Here is a 24,272-nt window from a genome sequence, read left to right as displayed (position 1 = left end):
ATTTTTCTGAAGCTCAAACTGCATTAAATTGAGACCAACACACTGAATAAATTTGCAAGTGACTAAATTTAGTTTTAAGATAACAATTTGTTTACACAAAATATCAAATGAACAACAAGCAACAGGCAACACAGTGCCTCCCTTATTTATGCAGCTTGCAACAATACGCAGTATATCCCCTTCGTTGTACTCTAACAGTGATATTCTGCAATACAAAAATATAATTAAACAAACTCAACACCAAAAACATGAAAATTGTAAGTACGGGCATTGTTGTGACTATGTATTAAGTTCTTCTATGATACATTTCAACCAACATTCGGTCCTTTTTTTTTATTGTCTACACTTTGCTACTCTATGTACCCACCTATAAATCTATTTTCAAAATTTCATATATGATATTTAGATTATATATGTATATTGAGAAATATAATTTGAGGACCCGTAGCAACGCACGGGCATTTGTACTAGTATAAAAAAACGTTCGGTCTACCATAAACCATAATATATGTTACTCCCTCAAGTTGTCGTAGCATTTTTCAAGAATAAGCGAGTCTATGCATTGAAACGAGTCTAGATAAATGTGTATCTGAACCAAATCTGACCAAAGCTGCTGCAACGAGGGAGTAGTTGTTTCCACAAACCTTGATCCACATCCAAGCATTCAGTTAGTGGAGCGAGAATTAACTAATATGAGAATTACCAATTCCACAACTTATTATAAACTAGCACAAAACCCATGCGTTGCAACGGTGTCGCATAAAATTAAATTATCTCATTTCATAAGTTTTCATGCGTCGATCAAATCGAAATACCATGTAGCTTTTGATTGTCCATTTTTATATCATGTAATAGTGAAAATCACGTAATATCAATTTGAAACATATAATAGTGTGCTCCCTGAGTCGACCAAATTCAAATAGTGGGTATCCCTTAATTTTGTACGTCATTTTTTAGTTCTATGGCAAACTGACAACACACAAACATTCTGTAATTTTCACTATAATTTTGAAAAGGGGAAGTCCTAGGCTTTGCATCAATCGATACGGGCTATTAAAGCATTATTAAAAGCCTTACAAAATAAAAATAAAAGTGCTAAGTCATCAAAACATTACAGCTCATGGATCTGCAATAGCACCTGAATCGATCAAGTCCCTGTGAGCAATGAGAAAGAAAAAAACCAAAGAAACCACGCTTGATCAACTTCACTTATTTTTTGCTCTGCTGCGGTCGCGCTCAAGCCCGCAGGGAATCATCCATCTTGGGTCCTCTTAGTTTTTTCCATGGGCGACCGCTGGCTCTCTCCTCTCTCTTATTGATTCCGCCCCTGTTTCTTCTACAGATCTCTTCCTCTCCTCTCCTCCCCTCCAGGAATCAGTTCGGCGTCCGGCAACGCAAGGCACCTTCGCACAATTTCGATCTTTCTGCACCTCCTTCGTGGTGTCTTTTATTTTCCATGTCTCACCGTCCTCACCCCATGGGGATAATTTCTTTCTAATCAAATCTGAGACGGCTTGTTGATTTCTGAGAAGTCGAAGTATATAAACTGGCCGAACTCGTCTTAATGAAACGAGGTGGGACTATCAAGTACTGGAAAATATGCAGGCGTGTGTAACTACTATAGCGAGGGGCTTGCAGCTCATTGATACACACCAGGCCCACCAACACAGCTACCTGGCCTAGCGCTAGCGCAACCTGGGGCGGACGACAAAGCCCAGTGCGAGCGATCAGTTCATTGTAAAAGCCCAGCGCGTGGCGAGCAGGAAGGAGCGGGAGAACAACGAACAGGAGGAAGCCAACGACGAAGGCCCATCAACATAGAATGACAAAGGCGTCGGCTTGACGGAACACACAAGCGACGGGCAAAGGAAGCCAAAGCGGCCGACCTTGGTTTCTTTTTTTTCGTACGTCTGAACCGTTTTATTACTGTGCGGTGGCAATCTTTCAAATTAAGTTTGAAAAACAGGGGTAAGTAAAAAACGGACGAAAATTTTGGGGAGAAACCTTACTTCCTTTATTAGTAGGTATAGATTACCCGTTTGTACCATATTCTGAATGAAATTTGATATTCAACTACACCTTTTGGAAGAATAAAATAGAAACAATTAATACCATATACTACGAATGGAAGGTGCTAGAAGCGAGCACGCAATCCAGGGGCATTTCCATCCATTTGTTTTCTCCAAACAGCTTTGCCTTTGCGGTTGCGTCCCGGAACTGATACGGTGGAAGAATATATTCCCCTCCCATTCCCTTGTCCTCCCCAGCCACCGACGCAAGGCCCAAAACCCCAACCCTAGCGAGGATTCCAAGGGGCAGCGGCGGCGACCGGAGGGGAGATGGTGTTCTACGCGCTGCTCGTGGGGGCGGAGCTCGACGGCCTCACCAACCTGCAGCCCGCCGGCGGCTGCGACGACCCCACCTACCCTTACTACTTCAAGGTTCGGTCGCTGATTCCGCGCCCTCTTTGATCTCCCCCTCTCCTCTCCTCTCCTCCCCGTCTCTCTGATTCGGATGATTCTGATGAGGGTTGTTTATCTGTGTCGGGCCGATCGTAGCTGCTTTGCGAGGGCTGCAAGGAAACCAGCACCAAGGCCACCTGCGTATCCCTCGACGAGGTCGTCGAACTGCCCAACGGCAAGGGCACCGCCAATCTCGTCCAGAAGGTACCACCGTGCGCCATCGCATGCCTCCCGTCGACTCATATTTGGCCTTAGCTTTATGTTTGTGGCACGTACTGTGTGGTTGATGAGACTGGAAGTGCGTGTTTGTTCGTTGGTAGGATCGATCGTCTTATTCATGTGTTGTGTGTACCCTTCGCAGAACTAATAGGGTTGAGATTTCCCTGTGGGATTTGGTATTGCGTTTCCCCAGACTCGATTTGGCACAGTGTTGTCTGCCTACACCGGTTAACGTCAGGTGTCCTGGTTTGTTTGTTTGTTTATTTATTATTGCTAAAAATGGAGGAGTTTAGATTGTGTAGTGGAGGGTCATATTTGTGTTCAAAGTTAAGAATAGAGGCGTGTTCTTATCTTCTGTGATTTGTTTGCTTGCTATGGAATCTTGTGTAGTGGAGGGTCATGGATGACTTTTGGGAGCACTTTATTCATCGATATTTCAGTTTTTATACAAATATTCTGTTTGCATGTTCATGTGAAAATAGTTTGAATTTTCTTATGAGCTCTTCAATGCCGCATCTAGCATGTAGATATCGCGATTGTGTTTTATCAAAAGGATGCCTGTCTTTTGGATGATACAATTCCAAGGTGAATTGATGTCATGAAGCCATCATATCGGCGTAATTTTAGGAGAACCTTTTACATAGTTTAAGTTTGCAGGAGCTTTAACTCTTTCTTGTAAATCTTGTTTGTAGTCCATAATAGTGCACGTGTTGTCTGGGATTTTGTTATTGCTGGAACTAGTTCTGCTACTCCCTGTGTTCCAGTTATGTGTACTGAACATTGTTGATCTCTTTTTTTTTTTCTTAATGGAAGGTGAGTTTTTAAGCTGGAAGATATTATTTAAGCAGCACAGACACAATATATTTGCTTATTTGACAGTATGAACATCCATATAACTCTCTCTTGCTATTTTTCTAAATGAGTATGGGTTAGACATATTTACTTGATTTCTGGGTGTCAACATATGTTTTTCTTTTTGCTTGTTTAGTGTGAACCTTCATTGAACCTGTTATTTAGAGGACAGACATAGGTATATTCTGTTTGCCTAGAATATTTTGAGGTATAAATCGGTAATTATTGGAAGACTGATGATTCATGTACTTCATTGTATGGGAACTGAGGTCCTTATGCACTTTAAAATGTTTTTTTAGCTTTCCTTTATATATCATGTATGCCCATAGAGTGCAAGGTAATTTTGCCGCTGCCTGCTGCTCATGACGAGATGGGTGCCTCATTTAATGTTTGTTGCCACTATGGTTTCTTTTTTTACATCTGAGCTGTTACCTTACACATTACGTGCTGTTAGTTTGTGATTACTTAATATCCACTCGAAATATTATCAAAATGTGTCATAATAAATGCATAACTAATTTGTGTTTCTGTTTATGCCCCTGATATTTCGTTTATTTGTTTTCTTATGTACATGTTATTTTGTGCATTTGTGTTCAAGACAGAAAGATCATGTTTGTACTGACTAGGAGGCAGCTCTCATGTTTGGCCACAAAAAGAATAACTACAAGCATAGTACCTTCATTAATCTTCTTTGAATGATAGCTGTTCCCATGTGAAAGTAGATCAATAATATTGTCCGCATTCCCCTTCAATGGTTAATTATTTCCTGTGTGCATTCAGTTTTTCTGAATGTGAGTTATTTTTATAATGCTTCTGCAGCTGCATGCAATATGCTTGCTTTAAATGTACTATTTTTGTATGTCCATGGCTGCACCTTGCTAGAGCAGTACTTATCTTGCACTTATCACTATAGCTATTGCAAATCTTATTAGTCTGTTGTTGTTTCCTTGGAAACTTAAGCATTTCTTATTGTGGACTTTGAGGGGCTTCATACAATCCATAATGCTCCTTTTTGAAACGATACTTCTGTTGCAAACCATTTTATGTTTGTGTAATTGAAAACTAATTATTTTATTACCTGATGGAAAAATATATTGCTGGATGACTTTTCAAAGGCTCATTGCCGGTCTTTTCCCTTGATCTTTCTATGGAAGGTGTACACGAGCAAATAACTTGTTACAGTGGATACTTTGTGATATGGCTAGATGTCTTACCTATACAATGTTTTGGTTTTGTTTCAGTGCAAGTTTTGTCCAAGAGAGGGATCAATTGTGATGATTCCTGGGCAGGGAACCCCACTGACTTCCGAGCTGAGCCAGAAAGGAGAGATGGCTTGTCTGATGGTCTTTGAATGCAGAGGCTATGAACCTGTTGAGTTTGCTTTTGGTAATGGCTGGAAGGCTGAATCTGTAAGTATTTATTGATCTTTCACAACATCCACATGTATTAATAGCCTGTATAGTTATACTGTTGTTTTCAGTGTTTTTTGGCGCTGGACTTCTGTTTGCAGACAGCAAGTATACTGAACTAATGTAGTAGGTTTATCGTAACTATTAATTTATCTTGTCCAGACAATTCATATGATAGAATTGCTCTGTATGTTGCATTTTGTGTGCTACAAGCTTGACTAGTTGGTTTCATTGTTATGTAATTGTTGCTGAATTTAAGTTGCTTCTACATTTTTTGTTTGTTTTTGCATCTGTTCCTTAGGAATTAGTATCATATGTTTCCTTGAATACAAAAAAGAATTGATATCACGTACTTCCTCCGTCTATAAAAGGATTTCTTAGATTTGTCTAAATTTAGATGTATCTATACAGTGAAGTGTCTACAATTCTACATACATCCAACTTTAGCTAAATCTAAGACATTTTTTGATGGACAGAGAAAGTATTACATTAGAATGATATTGATATCTCTGCTTGTATTGCATCTCAAAGCACAATTATTCCTTGTATAGTTACTCATTACCACTCTTTTTCCACAAACGCAAAACAACAACCCTTGTTTTTTTTCCTTTGCGTATGTTCTTCTGGGCCCAATATATTTGTTTCTTAATGCCACGTACTCCAGTATATAAGAAATAGTAATTAAGTTCTTCAGTGCTCTAACCGATGTGAAAGGCGCAACTTCTGTTCAAACTCAGAGCTTGCTTGACAGCTACTCAGTACCACTACCTTGTGTATGGCGGATATGTGAATTATAGTTTAGAAGGAGCACAAAAGCATTGGTTGTTAGCTATATTTGACTATATATGTGTCTCGCCCTTGCAGCGGGTTTGTTATGGTGTGTTGGTATTTTAACAGTTTCCATCTTTTGTAAGGTACATGGGACAAAATTCGACATTGATCTTTCTGAAGGAGAGTTTGATGAGTACGACGAGAGCGGAGGGTGCCCTGTCTCTCTATCCAAGCTGCAGTCAACATTCAAAGTGGTAAATAAACACTCACTTCCTAAATTAGCAGACATGGTGCATTTGTCAGTTAAGACCATACTGGAAAGTGTTATCAGTAGATTATTGACATATTTGTACATGATGAATTCACAGGTGAAGAAGCAGGGATTTCATGGGAAGACCAGATATGTCTAGATCCAGCATCTCTTGGGCTCCTCATAATTTGGAGCTCGAGATGTATAAAGCGTATCTACAAAAACGAAACTCGGTCTTGATCTCGTAGTTGAACTAAGTTTGTGCCCGTACCTGACATATTTTTCTGTTGATTCAGTGGGTTTCCCGTGAACTTGGTTAAGCTTGCACCTATTAGGAACCATCGAATATTCTGCCTGTCAGTGGTATTAAAACATGGATCTTCTGCGGCTCTATGATGGTCATAAAATTTGTGGCTGAAGTTTCTGGTCTTACTGTTTTGTTTATTTATTTGAAGCTCTTGTTCTCATGGATCTGAAGTTCAGATTCTGAACTCTGGGAGCATGAGAACATTTGCACTCTTCGAATCTTCGCACTCACTCTAAATCACGCATGCACTTGCATTGTATTTGTAATATTCCAAATTCAGGGCGCTCTTATCTTTCACTAAATAAGCATGTGCATATTTAAACTCTTGCGTACTCATAAATGCAATTCTACTGCCTGTGCGTGAGTGATTGGAATATAAGAAAATAATTTGGCTGAGGCATGGGAGCAGGAGTTGTGGAGAACGGCAGTTGAAAGAGCACACTACATCGGACCAACCATACCGATCGACATGTAACTTCGTTCACTTATTTGCGTCCGCTTGTCAAAGGAACTCGGTGACTCAAGAAATCAGATTGGTCCTTATAAGCTATAATAATACTATAATATCAAGACACGAAACGAAGTTCAACTACTTGATGGAGTAGTCCAATGCGGCAATACGCAATAGTTAAGCAAACGGTTACTGAACGCCAACGGGTGAAGGCAACACAACCAGGCACCATCGTCGTTTCTGGCAGAAAAATAAGGCTGATAAGCCTCGAATGACAACAGCACAGGAAGAGTTCAGACAGCATATAATCTATCTATGCATCAAACCAACATGTAAAGGCCTCTTTGTTTCGGCTGGCTGTGGCTGAGACTGTGCACTCAGTTTTACTCTCCGGCAGTTAACTATCTAGATGTAAACTGGAAAAATGTTTGAAATGTGAGAACATGTAATTTGTTACTGATTTATGTGTGTGATACATTACTGCAATAGAAAACATGTGGATCACTATAAATACAATGAAATACACACATAATACATACAAACAATTCATAAAAAAAACAGTTCATCAAAAAACAATTCATCAAAAAAAAATTCAAAGAAACCATGAACTTTATATTAACGTGGCATTTTAATCACTTGGCAAAAAAGTAAAGAAAAGAGCCCATGTCACAGTTAACATTATTACAAGATAACATCGACTCATGCTTTAACTTTAACTTACAATAAGACAGAGTAATGAAACAGAGTAAACAGAGCAACTAATGCTCTTCCACGGTAACATTACAAATTTCAACGATCCGCCTCAATCCCATCCAAACCGAAGAGGCCCTTACTGGGACTCTTAACTTTGAGTATATAACCCCAAAGTTCAAATCCAAAATACAAACTGCTCATGCATTGCATGTCAATTGCAAACAAGATATGTTTTATCTACAAAGGTGTTAAATCATCTCAACATTTCTTTCATAAACAACACATTTACCATAACAAACATGGTCTTCCTGAAAACCAAACAAAAGTTTACATGAAAATGTGGAACACACTGGAAAATGTGGATGTCTTCCTCAGCTCTGATTGGCACAGAGAACTGCCGTCAGGCGGGTAAGGAATCGCTCAATGCACAAACTTGAAATACAGGACTACTAGGATCGCCAAGACAAGGAGAGTTATGATAAGTCCAATAATCCATTTGTTCCTGTCCATCCTCCTCACCATGGCCCCCATGATCTTTCTGCTCTTGCCAATGTTATCATCCACACTGTGCAACTGCAATGCCAATCAAGAAACAGAATACATGAGCAGCACGAAGAAATGACATATGCTATAAACTGTATAAGAATATGATATAGTCTAGTTAAAATTATTATTTAAGGCTGGATAGGTTAATATAGTGTGCTACGCCGCCATTTTATTGATTTGTTCATTGGACCATCAATTTTGTCCGTGACAGTTGATAATGCTGAAGAGTTAAACTATGACATAGAGTTGAAAAACTATAATATCACTTCAGTTTTTTATCACGACAGTTAAGAGCATCTCCATCAGCCTCCTTATCCCCCTCCAACTCTCCATGTCCTATTTGTTAGCAGAAGGAAAAAAAAGAGCAGCTCCAGCAACCCCGCTTTCCCATCTGGAGAAATCGCTCACCATTTGTTCATTGGACCATCAATTTTGTCCGTGACAGTTGATAATGCTGAAGAGTTAAACTATGACATAGAGTTGAAAAACTATAATATCACTTCAGTTTTTTATCACGACAGTTAAGAGCATCTCCATCAGCCTCTTTATCCCCCTCCAACTCTCCATGTCCTATTTGTTAGCAGAAGGAAAAAAAGAGCAGCTCCAGCAACCACGCTTTCCCATCGGGAGAAATCGCACACCATTTGTGGCCCTTTCCATCCTCCAACAACCGACCAGCAACAACCAGGGGCAGGCCCTCCCTCCTGCCACCGCGGTCGACATTGTGGAGTCCATTCACGAGCAGCTGGAGCATAGGGGTGCCAGGAGAAGATTCTCACAGCGGCGGCACCCTCGGTGCAGGCCCAGCAGAGGTGGCAGGCAGGAGCTCATCACGGCATAGGGACAGGAAACCTGGGAGGGACAAGAAGCAGATCTGGCGCAGAACAGGGCCCGGAGCCAGCGTGGGACAGAGACGATAGAGAGGCACATGGTGGAGGTGGTGGCACAAAGCCTGGGGTAGAAAAAAAGGGAGAAATGCGGAGGACACCGCCACTGTGTTGCGTCCTGAACTGGCAACATCCACCTGCGAGCTGGACAGGCAACCGTTACCTTTGAGCTGGACCAACCGCCACAAGATTTTCTCTTGCAGGTTTATTTCTTCCAGATGGAACGCATGTACTGGAAGGGCAACGTCTTGCTTGATTGATTGCTAGTCACCTTCCGTTCCATGCTGATCTTGAACATTTTTGCTTTGTCTTTTCCTGAGCTATCACGAATAATTATGCATACTCTTCTAAGTAGTTTATGGTTCATCTAATTATGCATACTTATTCATGTGAAGTCAGTGAAACTAAATTAGCTCTGTAACTAGATTCTTTCCGGGTATAGCTCACTGTGTGCTTTTATCCATTGTAATTGGAATCTTTGGACTGCAAAAGAAATGTAAACTTGAACTGAAGTGATCATTCTTCTAAGTTTTGTTAAATTTATATTTTTTACCTACTTGAACTGAAGTGGTTCAATTCATGTGTAAGAATCAAAAAATGAAATATGCCAACCTCTTTCTCAATGGTTTAACTATCAATTTGTGTCTTCAATGGGCATGCGGCCCAGGTGACCAAGATTTAGAAGAACATAGGAGAGTGTAATATGCAGTCTGTTGGAGAGCGACAAGACATGGACATGGAATATTTTGGAGAGGATCTCATATGAAGAAATGGGAGTGGGATTGAGGGATGCTGCTGGAGATGCTGTTAGGTCCACTAAGGATGAAAACATAGGGCTTCTAGAAATACAACGCAAAAAAATCTACGTTTCTTGAGATAAAAGGGACTTATGGATTTTGCTGCAAAGAGATAGCACTCTACATCTAGTAGACTAGCATCAAACAATAACATCAGGACATATTGCAAAAAAAAGAAAGGCACAATTCAAAGCGACTTTGATAAACCACTAAGTCAAAGTGTTCAGGTTAGCTACACATAAAAACGTTCTGCTGAACCATGTCCATTTGAACAAGCCCTTCGGGGCGTATATCAGAACTGAGGAAAATTATGGGTAGGCAAATGCAACAGTTTAACTTCTTTATGCATGAGAATCATCAAGCTCTTGGCTTCCGGATATTTTCTGGAAATTTCTAAAAAAACAAATTTGAATTTTGACTTCACTGAATCACAATTGCCAAAGTGTGCATGATTCTTTGTTTTGGTGCCAAATCACTCACGAATAAGGCAACTTATAAGAATGAAATGAAGGATCATGGGTTCATAAATGACAAGAAATACAAAAAATGAATCAGTAAAACCCAAGCAACATATATACATCAAAGAACTTGTAGTGGTGGTTAACTAGTAAGTAAGGCAGGTTTCGGTTCTACAACTAGTAAATAAAAAGTTCACAGATATGAAGACATACAAATATACACACACACATAAGGCTATAATGGAAAACTGTACTCTGTGTAATATACAACATATTTAAGGTAGATCGGCAACACATAGTTAAGGATTTCAACATGATTTCCTTTTAGCAACCTGCATACATGTTAGATTACATGGAGTGTACATATATTTTGTGACAGACAAAACAAATTATACACAGAAACAAACTAATTGGCTTAAATAGAGAGAATTAACTGCATTGTTACTTACTGTATCATTAGCATGTAAGAGAGATTGGCGCTGCTGATGGAGGTCATGCATGATGGAGACTCCGAGCTCTTCGGTCTCCAACATAGTTCTATGGCTATCTTTAATCCTGTCAGTTGTCTTATTTTGCCTTTCCGTTGTCCTAAGCAATCTTGACCGTTGATCGGCAGATACCTGCAAGGTTCAATAGTTCAATGGGATAGAAAATAACTGATCGAAAATGTTCAAGGACAAGCTGTTGTAACAAAAAAAAAGTGTAATAATGTAAGACTAATGACTAAATATGCACATATGTAAGTTCAATAACCTAGAACTCAGTCAACATATGAATATCACAAGGTGATTCTGATACGCTAGTTGACTGCATTCTACATTCTCAGACTTTTCTGAGAATATCAGATAGAATCGTCTGAGGAGCATATACTGTAAGTCTATAACTTCTGCATATATTAGCAAACACAGAAAAGAGAAAGAGAATGGACAAATACATTCACTAGACATTCATAACAGATGGACTGGAAAAAATGTTATCGAAGAAGATTTGTAAATTGCAAGAAAAAAATGGCATAGATATCCTTTAAAAGAATGACATATACCAATCTATATCATGGTACATATACTAGAAGAACAGCATTGGACATTTTGAACCTAAACATTCTGTCATATGCTCGGCATCTTGCGGCATGCAGGAAAACTACAGAGCAGAGACTGCATTAAGTGATCCACCAGAATAGTTGGGTCATGCCCAATGGTCTAATATTATGGGATTGCAGAAAGAGAAGCCTCCATTTTTTTTACACCGGCGCACTTTGTTTAGCTGTAGATTTATTAATAGGGTGAATTAGTATTCTGATTCTGGGGCTTACAGTTCCAATGAGAATAACGTCAAATTAGCGCTGGCCAAACATGAATCACTGTTTACCGTTCCGGGACATCTGATGAAAAACTAGTATCACCGTGTACCATTCCAAACATACACAAACCCGTAAAATTGGGTTTAGATTCTCCAGGCATCGCAGCATACTCATCTGATCTCCAAATAAGAAGAAGGAACATACCACCAATGTATCTGCCATTCCTGACTCTAGCAACTCCTCCCTCGCCCCTTGTTGGCCATTACCAGTAGTGATTCTCTTGAGAGTTCCCTTGAGGTTGTTAAGATCCGACTTGTACTCCCTGAGTTTCGCGAGGAGGCCGGCCCTGACGCTCGGCTGGAGGTTCCTTGCCTCAAGATCCATCTTCCTTATCTAGAAGAAAGAAATCACATCCAGACATCCTCAACATATATAATTATTACATAAACACTAACCTGTTACCACAGAGTAAGGTTTTAAACAGTAAATATGTTCCGTGATGGGTGCAAAAACAATTGATTCCTTCCTTGATATACCATGAACGAATCGAATTCCTCGGAAAATTTGATTGGACTGAGAGGTGGTTACAGGGAAGAATAGGGTACCAGTGCCTCGGCGCCATCGATGCCGGATTTGATCTCCGACGCCTTCTGCTTCAACTTCTCTGCGTGCATACAAACATCAATCAGAAGAATAGTAGACAATTCGAGTCGAGATCGGGAGATGATTGTTGGGGAAAGCATACCTCCCGATAGGGAAGAGGCGGCGGTGCATTTGCGGGAGAGGGAGGCCGAGATCTCGCAGTACTGGCGCTCGTAGCCGTCGAAGACCTCGCTCATCGTGGATGATTCTGGTCGCCGGCCGGCTGAAGTCTTCCCCGTTCCGATCAGGGCTGTAGAGGAGTCGATAGGAAGGAACGAACGAGAGAAGGGGAAAAATGGGGAGGGAGACGGCTGACGTGTTCACGTTGTTTACGCAAATCACATATGAAAGCGTATTCCAGATGAGCCCATTGATGCCAGCCTGCCAGGTGGGACTTGGACTTGGTTTGGCCTACACCTGGACAAAGCTCGGGCCGGGCCGGGCCGGGCTTCACGCCAGGACTGAAAAAGCCTGGTGGTAAAAAGTTAGGCCCAAACCTGGCCCGACCCAAACAAGCAAAAAGCCTAGCCTAGCCTGATCCTGCTAAATCATGTAACATGTAAGCTTGAGCCCGGCTGGTCTAACGTTCAGGCTCAAAAGCTAGTCGTCAACCTTGCTCAATGTCATTGTTCGAAAAATCGGCTGAGATACCGATTTATCGGTCGATTTATCGTGAATCGAGTGGTAACGGATAAGATTATGGCGTATCGGTTGATTTTCAAAGTGACAGCCAATATTTCGTCCGATTTTTTATGCTGAAATTCGACCTAGAAGTCGATATTTTCGTCCTATAGTTTTTTGAACTATGCATTAGCTCAAAATTTGCATATTTATTGTTTGAAATGCAAGGGATCAAGTTAGTACTTCTGTTAAATGCTCCAATATTATTTTCACATAGCATATTATAGAATATTTAGTGCAAAAAATTAGGATTTACAAGAAAAAAAGGCGATAAATGGCCGGCCGATAAAAACGATTAATTGGCCGATATTAATCTCCATTTTGGGATTGATCGATAAGTTAATGATTAATGATTTCTTGAACATTGCTCAACATGCAAGCCATTTTGGACGGGCTGCCAATGCTTAGCTGTAGTTTAGGGTTGCCAATGCCTAGCTGTAGTTTGGCCGGATAGAGTGTCCATGTTTTGTTTTTGGCTAGTCCCATGTCTAGCCAATTGCTCTTCCATAAGATAAAATATGTGCACATATCCTGTATATCTAGCTATTTAAGGATATTCTTGAAGTAGCCAGCAAAAAAAACCTTGAAGTAGATTTAAAATTCAACTCATCTGCCCTTGCGTGAGTATGAGAAGAGTGTGAGAGGCGAGGACTAAGAAGGCTAGGGCGAGATATGTGGTACACACGTTGGAGGCAGAATTATGATTAATTTGGGTTTACATGATTTGGGGTTGAGAACAGGATAGAGGCAAGGTTTAATGTCACTTACACTACTGCAGAAAAGCTTATAGCCGCCATCTAATTAGTGACAGGCAAATTTTGACTGTCACTAGTAACTATAACAGTGACGGGCACGAATACGACTGTCACTAGTACACAATAGTAGTGATAGCCATGTAAAAGAGACAGTCACTAGTATTTTTTTAAGAGACCGGCTGGAAGGGGAAAAACGCTAGTGACTGGCTTCTATAACTGACGCACTTCGTTCTTTTCACCCGTGCTTTATTCCTGGGCCGGCCCACGCACGCGCCTCATCTCCGTCCGGCTTACCCGCGTGCCTCCTCAGCTGGGCAGGCCACCCACGGAGAGAAAAGACTAGCGGAGAATTAAGCCAAAACTTAGCAAAAATCAGGTCACTACCCGAGCGGCCAAGCGCTCCAAATCCCCAACTGCCTCCGCCACCGTCGCCACCGCCGCCCTGGTCCAGGTCGCTGATCCGCGCGGGTCGCCGGTCGCCTTGCGCCCCTTCCCAAAACGCCGCGCTGGCGGCCCTGAACTCCGTCCCAAGCGCCGCCGCCCACGCCAGCCCCTCCACGCCGCCCTGCATCCCCAACGCCGCCTCCCGAGAAAACCGCCCTGCATCTTCCATTTCCCTGCATATGAAACCTCTGCTCCGCCCTGCATCCCCAACCTTTGCTCCGCCCTGCATCCCAACACCGCGATGCCCTGCATCCCCAACCTCTGCTCCGCCCTGCATCCCAACGCCGCGCCGCCTGTTCACCCGACGAGAGGACGGCGCTGCACGAGGACGCTGCTGCCCGAAGCGAGGACGCCGCCGCCTTGCACCTTCCGTCTGGCTTCGTCCACTGCTCCCCGAAGCCGGACTACACCTGAAGGTATGTGTTACAGAGCAGTAACAAGACTAGGTTGGATCGATTCTAGTTTTTAATCCTCAAGGAACTCATCACCTTGCTCTAGACACAAGATACGATCGCTCTCTGGTGGAGGTAGTGTTTATCTCAGTTCAGTAAAGATCAATTGTAGCTTGGATCTGAAATAGTAATAATGAAGGTGCTGATTGTTGCATCAGGTCTGCACGCATTAGACAATTTTGGTGTTCTATTGTAGTTGTCTGCTATGGAAAGAAAGTATCTTATTAAAGTGGATCATGTAGTTACTTGCTAGATGCAATGTACACACAGATAGTTACAGAAATTTTAGTTCTTGTCTTTTGGTTGTGTACCTATACAGCTGTTGAAGAATATCGTTTGTTCTTTCTTCTCTCTTTCTACCTGTAGATCGATGTGGAGGACAGAGAAGCAAGCCATTCCTAATTAAACATTGGCCAGATAAACTGTAGAAGATGCAATAAATATGATAGTGGTCTCGAATATGCTGAAACTTTTCTACTTGAATGTTCTTCCAGAGGATCCTTGGTTCAGTTGTAGGAGACGTGTAATGTTTAGTTAAGAATATCTTTTTCAGCTGAACCTTGTATTTCGATTCTTAGTAAGAGTATTTGTGCAGTGCCATTCTCTTAATTAACATACATTCTTGTGTATTTTATTCCTCACATATAGAACTATGGAAGAATCTTCGGACAGCTATGACTCACCTGCTGATGATTCCGATTCTCTTCCTACTTCTGAAACTGAAGAAGGTATCGCAGAAGAAAATAAGTCACAAGAACAGCATGGAATTGTTTGCATGCATCTATACCATAAACCCGTGAAAATAATTTCTAAACTGCACCATGCTAATTCGACATTCATCAATTCGCAAAAAGAGAGTAGCAGTCTCTGTACTGATTGTACATTAGTACTACAAACTCTGTTTTAGGAAAGGAACTAAGAGCCACAAAACTAGCTTAAAGTTTGCATTTGATAGGAAACTTTGGTCTGATTTATTGGAGAATGTTCTCACAGTCATGTGGTGTGTTGACCTGCGATTATGTTTACATTTTGCAAGAATTGATGGAAGAGCATCACACGCATGTCCCTTATCTTGGTGCACCTTGTTTTCTTTTCTCTAGACCATTACTTGCTGTCAGTTGCTGATTTTGATATTAAGTGGGCGTCCACAATATTCATCTCTTTGCTGAATACATATTATGTCGATGACCAAGTTCTTAATATATATGATGGACAAGGCCAAGTTCTTAATATGTATGCCCTTAATATATATGATGGACACGGCCAAACAAAGGCTCTTCTTCTTGACATAATCCTCATGTTTGTGCAGGGGTCACTGGGTTCTGATTATTCTCATGGTGAGAAAATGCAAGGCTTTTTACTTGGATTCACTTAAAAACAATGCGGTGAAAAGGGATTATGAAGTGTTGAAAAAGATTCTGGTATATGTAGCTGTCTGCAATCTTTTTACTTTTTTCTGCTTGATGCGCTCCCTCTGTCTTATCACCTCACTGAGTTGACAATTAACCACCATTCCCAAAAACTTTAGTTAATTTTAATTTTCCTGAAAGGACAATGACCATGTATCCGTGTAATAAACAAAAGCATATGGTAGCTTTAAGACATGCTATTACTTGCTTTGAAATAATGCTGAAATTTGGCTAAAAACCAGTGTTCTATAGGAGTCCAGTAAGCTTCATGCACCACCAGGATACTTAAATTGTAGGTGTACATATACAATACACATTGGGTAAGGAAAATCTGCAAAGTTGTCCATGGCTCACGCATACCAAATTTAGAGTGAAGTCTACTTTTGATTTCTTTCTTTTAAAATGATTCATGTAAGATCAGATTCATCAGGTGCATCACATTTAGCACTTAGCAGCAAAACTAGTCATGGCAAGTTCAATCAGATTCAAATGAAGACTGCTGCTGTAAAATCTGGTGCATTGCGATGATTCTTTCTAGATCTTGCTCAACATGTCGTTTCTAACCATTACAGAATCCACCAGCAATGTAATCTTATATTTACTCTATTTACAAAATGTATGTCGCTTTGTTAAATGATCATACCATATAGAGGAAATTAATAGTGAAGTTACTTACTGCAATAGTTTGAACATGTACCTGTATACTCCACTAAATTAAGTACATATTTAGCCAAGACATATAAATATTTGTATGCGACCAAACATAGTGACATGTAATCTGATACCACTTGCTCGTTTCAACAATCTGACACCACTTAGGTTGTTTTGCAACTACAGCTACCAGTCAATCGAAACATTTAGTACTTTTGTTTAACAGCAGGCACATTAAAGGGGCATCCTCTGATCTGATCGAAAAGGTATGCCTTAAGTATTAACTCCTTCTTATTCCAGTACACGGGAGCACAATCAACATGCCGGTATCCAGCCTGTATTGTAAAGGCACACAATTCTTAGATCTGGATAAGATTGTACAACTTAACTTTTCATACTACGTAATGAGCTCCAGTAGCATTTTTCTGATCTTGAATCACACAATTTGTAGCATATGAGCACTTCAATAGGCAACAAGTCAAATTGAATTTAATAGTTGTTTCATCTTTGATGAGAATATTATTAGTTTAGCAGAGATCGAGTTGTCAAAGTTGATGTCCGCAATTTGTTTGATCAACGAATTACCATCATGCAACAATATCCAATCAACAGGCTGCTGCATATTGAGTTGCAATGGTTAAAGCTTGTGATCTTGTTGCTGTATGTTTTCTCTCATCAGTATTGGTGGAAATAACTGACTGTTTCCATTTTGACTTCGTAAAGGTTCTAGCTTATGATCGTGTTGCTGTATATGCGTGGCTTCAGTTTTGGTGTTGGTGAAAGGTTCTTGTTGTCTCCTGAACCTTTGGTTTCTGCAATACCTTTGCCAGAGGTAATCAAAAGCATCACTCCTCGTGCTATTCCTTCATATTGTTTGGTCTTCCTACCTTACAAAGTATAGGAGGAAAATGGCATTGAGACTTTGAATGCCTGCAAATTCTTGTACTAGTTAACATTCAGTTTATCTTTCAGCCGGATGGTACTAACGTGATCTGTCTTTCATCAACAAATTTCAATGAAGACGTGGCAAGCCAGAGTATTTGACGACACCTATAGTTGTACGTGCACACAATTGCTTCTTCGTTCGACCGTGCTAACTAATGGTGTGCCAAAAAGCTGCAGCGGGTGTTTTTGAAGATATGCACAGATCCTTGTAGCTTGTCAATGTTTCGGTGCAAGTTAAAAATCTTAGAAGGATTCAAATTCTATGTAACTAATTTTCAACCTTGGCTTTGGAGTCACGTGTCTGTTATAATACATATGCTCTATAATGTGCTTTCATTGCCTACTAGATGCTATTTTTTACATGCTTGGTAATATTCGTTCAAAATGCAATATTTTTTTACCACCAAAATATATACTAGTGACAGGCACGATAATGCGCCAGCCTTCCATCATACCAGTGACAGGCATATTTCTTTGCCTGTCACTAGATTGTGATACCAGTGACGGGCAACCTGCCTGTCACTAGTGATGCATATTAGTTACAGGCAGCTTGCCTGTCACTGATGAGCAAAAAATGCTTGTCACTGATGAGCGTTTCTGCAGTAGTGTTACATTGACCCTCACATGTTAGATATGTATCCATGGAACAAAATCGAGATTGTGGGTAGTTCATGAAATTCATAGGCAAAACAAACTCGATACCCATCTCAAGCAAGTTGGGTACCCATAGAAACCCGGAAACATGTATAAATTACCATTCTCTAGACCTATGAGGGAATGGGGTTTCAAAATGATATCGATTTGTTTTGTTATTTTCATCCAGGCTCTCGAGCGTTATAATTAATACACATCAACCTTAATTTCGAGGATCCTTAGAAACACCAACTATAGTATAGATAGACGTAGGATGTACACTCACACACATCACACAATGCTTGGTAAACAATGGAGTTGTGGACCTTTAAATTCGCTAATATTCAACAAGAGAACATCGTCTCCTGCTAAAGAAAATTCTACCGTAATAAACGAATGAAACTATAGAGAGACATGAGTGTACAAATGTGCATTTATAAAAATGGAGTAGTACAATGATAAATTGTGTTTAAGTGTTTAACACTTAGAAATCGTTTGGAAGCCAGACTTTCATTTCGTTTGTAGCATTTTGAAATAAATACATGTATTCATTTCATTTACATTGTAATTTTAAAAATGGATACTTGTTTGGTTGCCACAGGAATTGTAAATGATAGCAGAATTCTATATTGAATTTGTAAATGGTTTCCATAGAGAAACGCAAATGACAGGTCTCAACTCGAAATCGTGTTTTTCCATAGCGTCATTTTCTGGATTTTCTAAATAAAATGATGGTCAAATTTTGTGGCAACCAAAACAGTCCACCTATGAAATTTTAAAATAAATTTCAGGATTTCAGACCCAAATGATGGATACCAAACTACTTGTTACTGTATTTATGTACCGACAAGTACGTGATACAATTCGATAGTGTCCCAGCCGACAGGGTGGCGTGTGCCGTGACGTTTCGACCGGGGCCCTGCACGGCTGCACGACTTTGAGACGAAAACGCTCGTGCACTGACCGAGTGACGCCTACGCTGACGTATCATGTCACTTTGATCCTCTGACTGATATATATTGGTGCTAGCAGAGCAGATAACCAAACCCCACACCTGCGCTGCGCTCCACGCCGATTCTCCACCCCACCCAGCCCCAAGGAAGGAGATGAGCTCCGCGGCGGCGGTGGGAGCGGGGAAGGTCGTCTGCGTCACCGGCGCCTCGGGGTACATAGCGTCCTGGCTTGTCAAGCTCCTCCTCGGCCGCGGCTACACCGTCCGCGCCACCGTCCGGGACACCGGTGAGCACGCACGTCCCTGATCGATTCACTCTGCCCGGATCCATGTTTGTTACGCCATGTGTGCAATATAATTGGTTATAGATAGGCCCAGTTGGTCCCCGTGAGGTGAGGGTTCATCAGTTGAGTGAGGGATCGGGTGTTTAATCTCGGTAGATTTCGTGGGGGTGAAATTGGGATCGATTGCCGGATCTGGTTGGCAATTTGACACCTCTATAATCTCAACAAGAAACAGGGCCTTATTGCAAGCAAGAAGCTGTCGACACTCTTCCATACTGAAGTATTACGATTTTGAGGTTACTGTTCAGATTTTCTCTCCGAGAAAGATTTCTTTTGATGGATATCCTCTTGTTCCTCAATCTTCGGAGAATGCGGCGTTGGATTAGTAGAGAAAGTTCTCTGTTCCGAACATTTCCTGCAAGTAGACGACATGTTTTAAATAAATCTTATAAAGCTGGTATGGCCGCTGTGAGCGATAATGCTGAGAGTGTCTCGGTACTGCAGCTGCATACTTAACCTAAAAAGTTAGGTGCCAGGCATTCCGACTTCTGGATAAAACTACAGAATTGTGTTCTCGCTGAAGTGTTTTGCTAGTGTATCGGCTGCTATGCTGTTGCGTAAGCCAATCTTTCATTCTGTTTTGGGTGGTAGGAGTTCAGAATTAAGATGAACTGAAACTTGACTAGTGGCAGTTGGAATGTTTTGCAATGCTTTCTTGATGTAACATGCATGTGCAGTGCTAACTAGCTGTTCTTTTTTTTTCCAGCTGACCCTAAGAAAACATTGCACCTACAGTCCCTGGATGGAGCTAAGGATAGACTGCACTTGTTCAAAGCAAGTTTATTAGAGGAAGGCTCTTTCGATTCTGCCATTGGAGGTTGTGAATGTGTATTCCACACGGCTTCTCCCTTTTATCACAATGTCAAAGATCCCAAGGTTAGTGTCATGGTCATTCTGACACAAATTACAGACTATGTCTGTTTCGGTGTTGATCTCAAGATACAAATCATCACATGTCAAAACATTTTCACTTAAGTGTGTTGCATCAGGGGAGTATTGTTATGTACGTTGTTAGTGTATCACGGGATTAAAGTACTTTGCAATAGGCCATTTTCCTCTGTTTATAGTTATGGTACCTATTCTTAACGATGCACTCATGTATGCTTGAATTACATTTTTTTGTGTGTTTCAGAGCATCCACTAACCACCTTACCACCATCCCCTGTAGTCTGAGCTCACTTAAATGTTAGATCTGGACCGTTCGATCATTGCAACATAGTGCATGCAGCATTTTCCCCCGTAGTCAGCTGATTTGAATTGTTTCCAATGCTTATTTCACTAAGTTATGTATTGTATACACATGTATGTCTTTCAGGCTGAATTACTTGACCCAGCAGTCAATGGAACACTCAATGTTCTGCGTTCCTGCAAGAAAGCTTCTATTAAAAGAGTGATTGTAACGTCATCAATGGCTGCTGTTGGTTACAATGGGAAACCAAAAACTCCTGATGTAGTAGTTGATGAGACATGGTTTTCACTTGCAGAGCTCTGTGAAAAGAATCAGGTAATATGCCTTTATATGCCGATAAACCCGGGTTGTTTTCCATATTTCAGTGGCATATAAATATATCTGGCTCTGATTGCTCTGTATGTGATGTATATCACTCCACCTGCACTCAAATGCCATTGTTTTGTGTACTTGATGACGTACGTACCAATTCTGCAAAGGCTGGGTGCATTCAATACCATCTACTGAAATACTACATTTTTCTTATGAGACAAGAGGGTGATACCATTGCTTGGTTTTTGTGTTCCCGCACAATGATGTAGGTTGAGTCCAACGAAATACATAACGCATAATGAGTACTTTCCATATAGGAAAGTAACTGTCAGTTCATATTTGTGTCATACTACTCCCTCTGTCCAAACGAAGTGTCTCAACTTTTTCTAGATATGGATGTATCTATACACTAAAAACGTGTCTAGATACGACTGCATCTAGACAAAGTTGAGTAAATTATGGATGGAGGGAATACTATACTTGGTTAGTGTCCGAAAAATATATTCCCTCCATCCCAAAATGTAAGGCGCCTAAGGATTAGTCAAAAGTCAAATCTTACTAACTTTGACAAAATATTTAGGAAAAAAATCTACATCTACAATATTGAATAGACACATTACAAAAATATAGTTTATGGTGAATCTTTTGTTATTGATTCAATATTATTATTGTTCATATTTTTGTGTATAAACTTGGTCACACTTAGAAAACTTTGAATTTTGAGTAATCTTTAGATGCCTTACATTTTGGGACGAAGGGAGTAATCTTTAGATGCCGCACATCTTTAGGTCAGCACTTTGCCAGTATGCGATAGATTGTCAGTCTCTCTGTTCCCAACTGAATAATTGCAGAACAGCTCTGCATCAGCATATTGGTTAATCGAGATTTTGCTCACTACTGTTACCATATAACTGACATCTGCACTTGCCATTATAAATACATCCCTACTATTACAATATAGTAGTAACTGACACTTGCACTTGGCATTATAAGTACATCGCTCTTCTATGGGATATGCATTTGATTCTCTGTACTGACTGTAAGCTTAGCTATATTTTCTGCTTTCCAACAGAGTTATTTCAATACTTGTTACCTGACATGAAAAGTAGACATTATAATTGTTTGCATGAAAATCTCTTAAAAAATCTACTTCCACTTCCTTTTGTATGTCCATTTATAAGCCGTACTTAATTGTACATCATTCCTGTTCTCATCTGTTCTCTTCAATGTTCGTCTGCTTCAGCAATGGTATGTGCTATCCAAGACCCTTGCTGAGGAGGCTGCATGGAAGTTCTCAAAAGATAATGGATTTGAAATAGTTACAATAAACCCAGCAATGGTCATCGGTCCCCTGTTGCAGCCTACATTGAATACTAGTGCTGAAGCAATATTGAAGCTAATTAATGGTATGTGGCTTGACGAATTAACTTTTGTGAACTTACTCTATGCAAAGTATGTAAGGTAGAACTCTGTTATGCCTGCATCCATTTTACATTTGTCATTTGTTTGCGAGAATACCCCTATTTTCCATTAACACATCTTCTACAAACAAGCTCAAAATATTCCAAGCAATGTTGAATTCTGTTTCTCTCAAAAAAAAGTTGGTTCTGTTTTGGGAACTGACTTAAATGCTGTAAAATATTGCTATACTGAAATGATTCTATTCTCAATTCTTTATCTGGCTAACAGTTTGTGCATCATAAAGCCACAGATTACATGTACGGTGAGTGTTATGAATCTTGTGAGAAATATAAATAAGATGACTATGTTTAATTGACTTGGATTGTGTTACCAGCATTTGATTGTTTACTTTGTGGTCTGGCCTATGGTATCTTCCTGTGTTTCTCTGGGGCTTTGCTTCCATTTATTTGAACACGTGGAGCTTCATTGCCATGAATATAGTTTAATCTAGCATTGATCTTGGGTGACCTATGGAGAACATGAACAAAATAGATGCTTATGTCTAAAAAGAGTTCAAATTACAGTGGCTTTGCCTAAACAAGTCTACTCTAACAAGATATTTCTGTGTGACTCTTGACAAGAAATGTTTCATATTTTCATGCAGGATCATCTACTACGTACCCTAATTTCAGCTTTGGATGGATAAATGTTAAAGATGTTGCCTTGGCACATATTCTAGCATATGAAGTTCCTTCAGCAAATGGAAGATACTGCATGGTCGAAAGAGTTGCTCACCACTCAGAGCTTGTCAAGCTCATACACAAAATGTATCCCGACATTCCCGTGCCAAACAAGTAAGTTAAAATTCTCTGCAAGCACTTCCGCAAGTGACTCCATTGGAATCGAATCAAGAATAACATAGTTCTGGGTATTATTTCTTCCTTAGTTTATTTTCAGTTGAGGACCGGACATACTCCTTCCATTCCAAAATACAAGGCATAGCAATTTAGTTATAGGTCAACGTATTCTACTCCCTCCATTCACAATTAGTTCACGTTCTAGGTTTAGTCAAAGTCAAGCTTTGTAAAGTTTAACTAAATATTTAGGATAAACTATCAACATCTACGATCTAAAATATATAGTATTATAATCGTCATAAACTATATTTTCATATTATATGCATTTGGTATAATGGTTGTTCATATATTTTCCTATATTTTTAGTCAAACTTGTTAAACTTGATTTTGACTAAAGCTAGAACGCGAAGTAAATAAAAACGGAGGGAGTATGTTTGACCAAGTTTATAGACAAAAAAAATCAGCATCTACAATACCATATCATCACCAATGTTTTCATTTTCTCTTCTATGCAGGTGTGCTGATGACCAGCCATTCGTCCCAATCTACCAAGTCTCAAAGGACAAGGTAAGAAGTTTGGGAATGGAGCTGACTCCCCTGGATACAAGCATCAAGGAGACTATCGAGAGCCTGAAAGAGAAGGGATTTTTTACTTTTGAGTCGAGCCACCTGTGAAGCAGCAAAACTAGTTTCGGCATCACTAGTAGCAGACACCATGTGCTGTGCATATGCATATGACGTTTATGTGGGCGGTTTTATGGGTTGTGCCGTGGCGAACTGAAATAAATGAGACATTGTGATTTGTTGGTCCGTTATGATTCCGTGGATTTGAGTTGATACATTTATAACCGGTACACGTGCACATCCCGTATTCTTTCCTGACGCCACACATGAATCTGAAAACACATACTACCTTCGTCTATAGAAGGATCTAAAAGGATGTTAAAATTTCATTTAAATTTAAATGTATCTAGTCACTTTTTAGTATATAGATATATCCGAATCTGGACAAATCTTATTAATAAGGGCCAATTTCCTTTGTCACGGCAAAATAGTTGGCGGTGGTCCTGATAAGTACAATCGCGTGGTGCACATAATAAGTAGAGAGAAACTAGCCGGTGCCTTACAACGTCGGTTTACATATTGGTGTCTCTTGGAATAGACATGATGTCCCTTTGGGAGGATGCGACCGGTTCCATATAC

The 24,272-nt window shown here is 40.2% G+C and overlaps 3 protein-coding genes across 3 annotated transcripts; 2 read left to right on the top strand and 1 right to left on the bottom strand.

The window, feature by feature from the left end:
• Nucleotides 1–2,204: 2,204 nt before the first annotated feature.
• Nucleotides 2,205–6,395, top strand: LOC127342662 (uncharacterized). Its single transcript, XM_051368651.2, has 5 exons — nt 2,205–2,441; nt 2,559–2,666; nt 4,775–4,942; nt 5,857–5,967; nt 6,082–6,395. The coding sequence occupies exons 1-5, from the start codon at nt 2,340–2,342 to the stop codon at nt 6,121–6,123; spliced, it is 531 nt and encodes a 176-aa protein (XP_051224611.1). The 5' UTR covers nt 2,205–2,339; the 3' UTR covers nt 6,124–6,395.
• A 1,062-nt stretch (nt 6,396–7,457) lies between these two features.
• Nucleotides 7,458–12,366, bottom strand: LOC127342661 (vesicle transport v-SNARE 13). The gene is made up of 5 exons (XM_051368650.2): nt 12,148–12,366; nt 12,008–12,066; nt 11,607–11,795; nt 10,552–10,722; nt 7,458–7,987 (listed from the first exon to the last, which is right to left on the bottom strand). The coding sequence occupies exons 1-5, from the start codon at nt 12,239–12,241 to the stop codon at nt 7,835–7,837; spliced, it is 666 nt and encodes a 221-aa protein (XP_051224610.1). The 5' UTR covers nt 12,242–12,366; the 3' UTR covers nt 7,458–7,834.
• Nucleotides 12,367–19,039: 6,673 nt separating this feature from the next.
• On the top strand, nt 19,040–23,884 carry LOC127342660 (phenylacetaldehyde reductase). Its single transcript, XM_051368649.2, has 6 exons — nt 19,040–19,253; nt 20,017–20,186; nt 20,626–20,814; nt 22,055–22,217; nt 22,877–23,066; nt 23,585–23,884. The coding sequence occupies exons 1-6, from the start codon at nt 19,121–19,123 to the stop codon at nt 23,742–23,744; spliced, it is 1,005 nt and encodes a 334-aa protein (XP_051224609.1). The 5' UTR covers nt 19,040–19,120; the 3' UTR covers nt 23,745–23,884.
• The last annotated feature ends 388 nt before the right edge of the window (nt 23,885–24,272 follow it).

This window comes from Lolium perenne, chromosome 3 (assembly GCF_019359855.2).
Source record: "Lolium perenne isolate Kyuss_39 chromosome 3, Kyuss_2.0, whole genome shotgun sequence".
Lineage (NCBI taxonomy): Eukaryota > Viridiplantae > Streptophyta > Magnoliopsida > Poales > Poaceae > Lolium > Lolium perenne.
The sequence above is the reverse complement of the archived record's forward strand: the minus strand, read 5'-3'. Positions and strand labels throughout refer to the sequence as shown.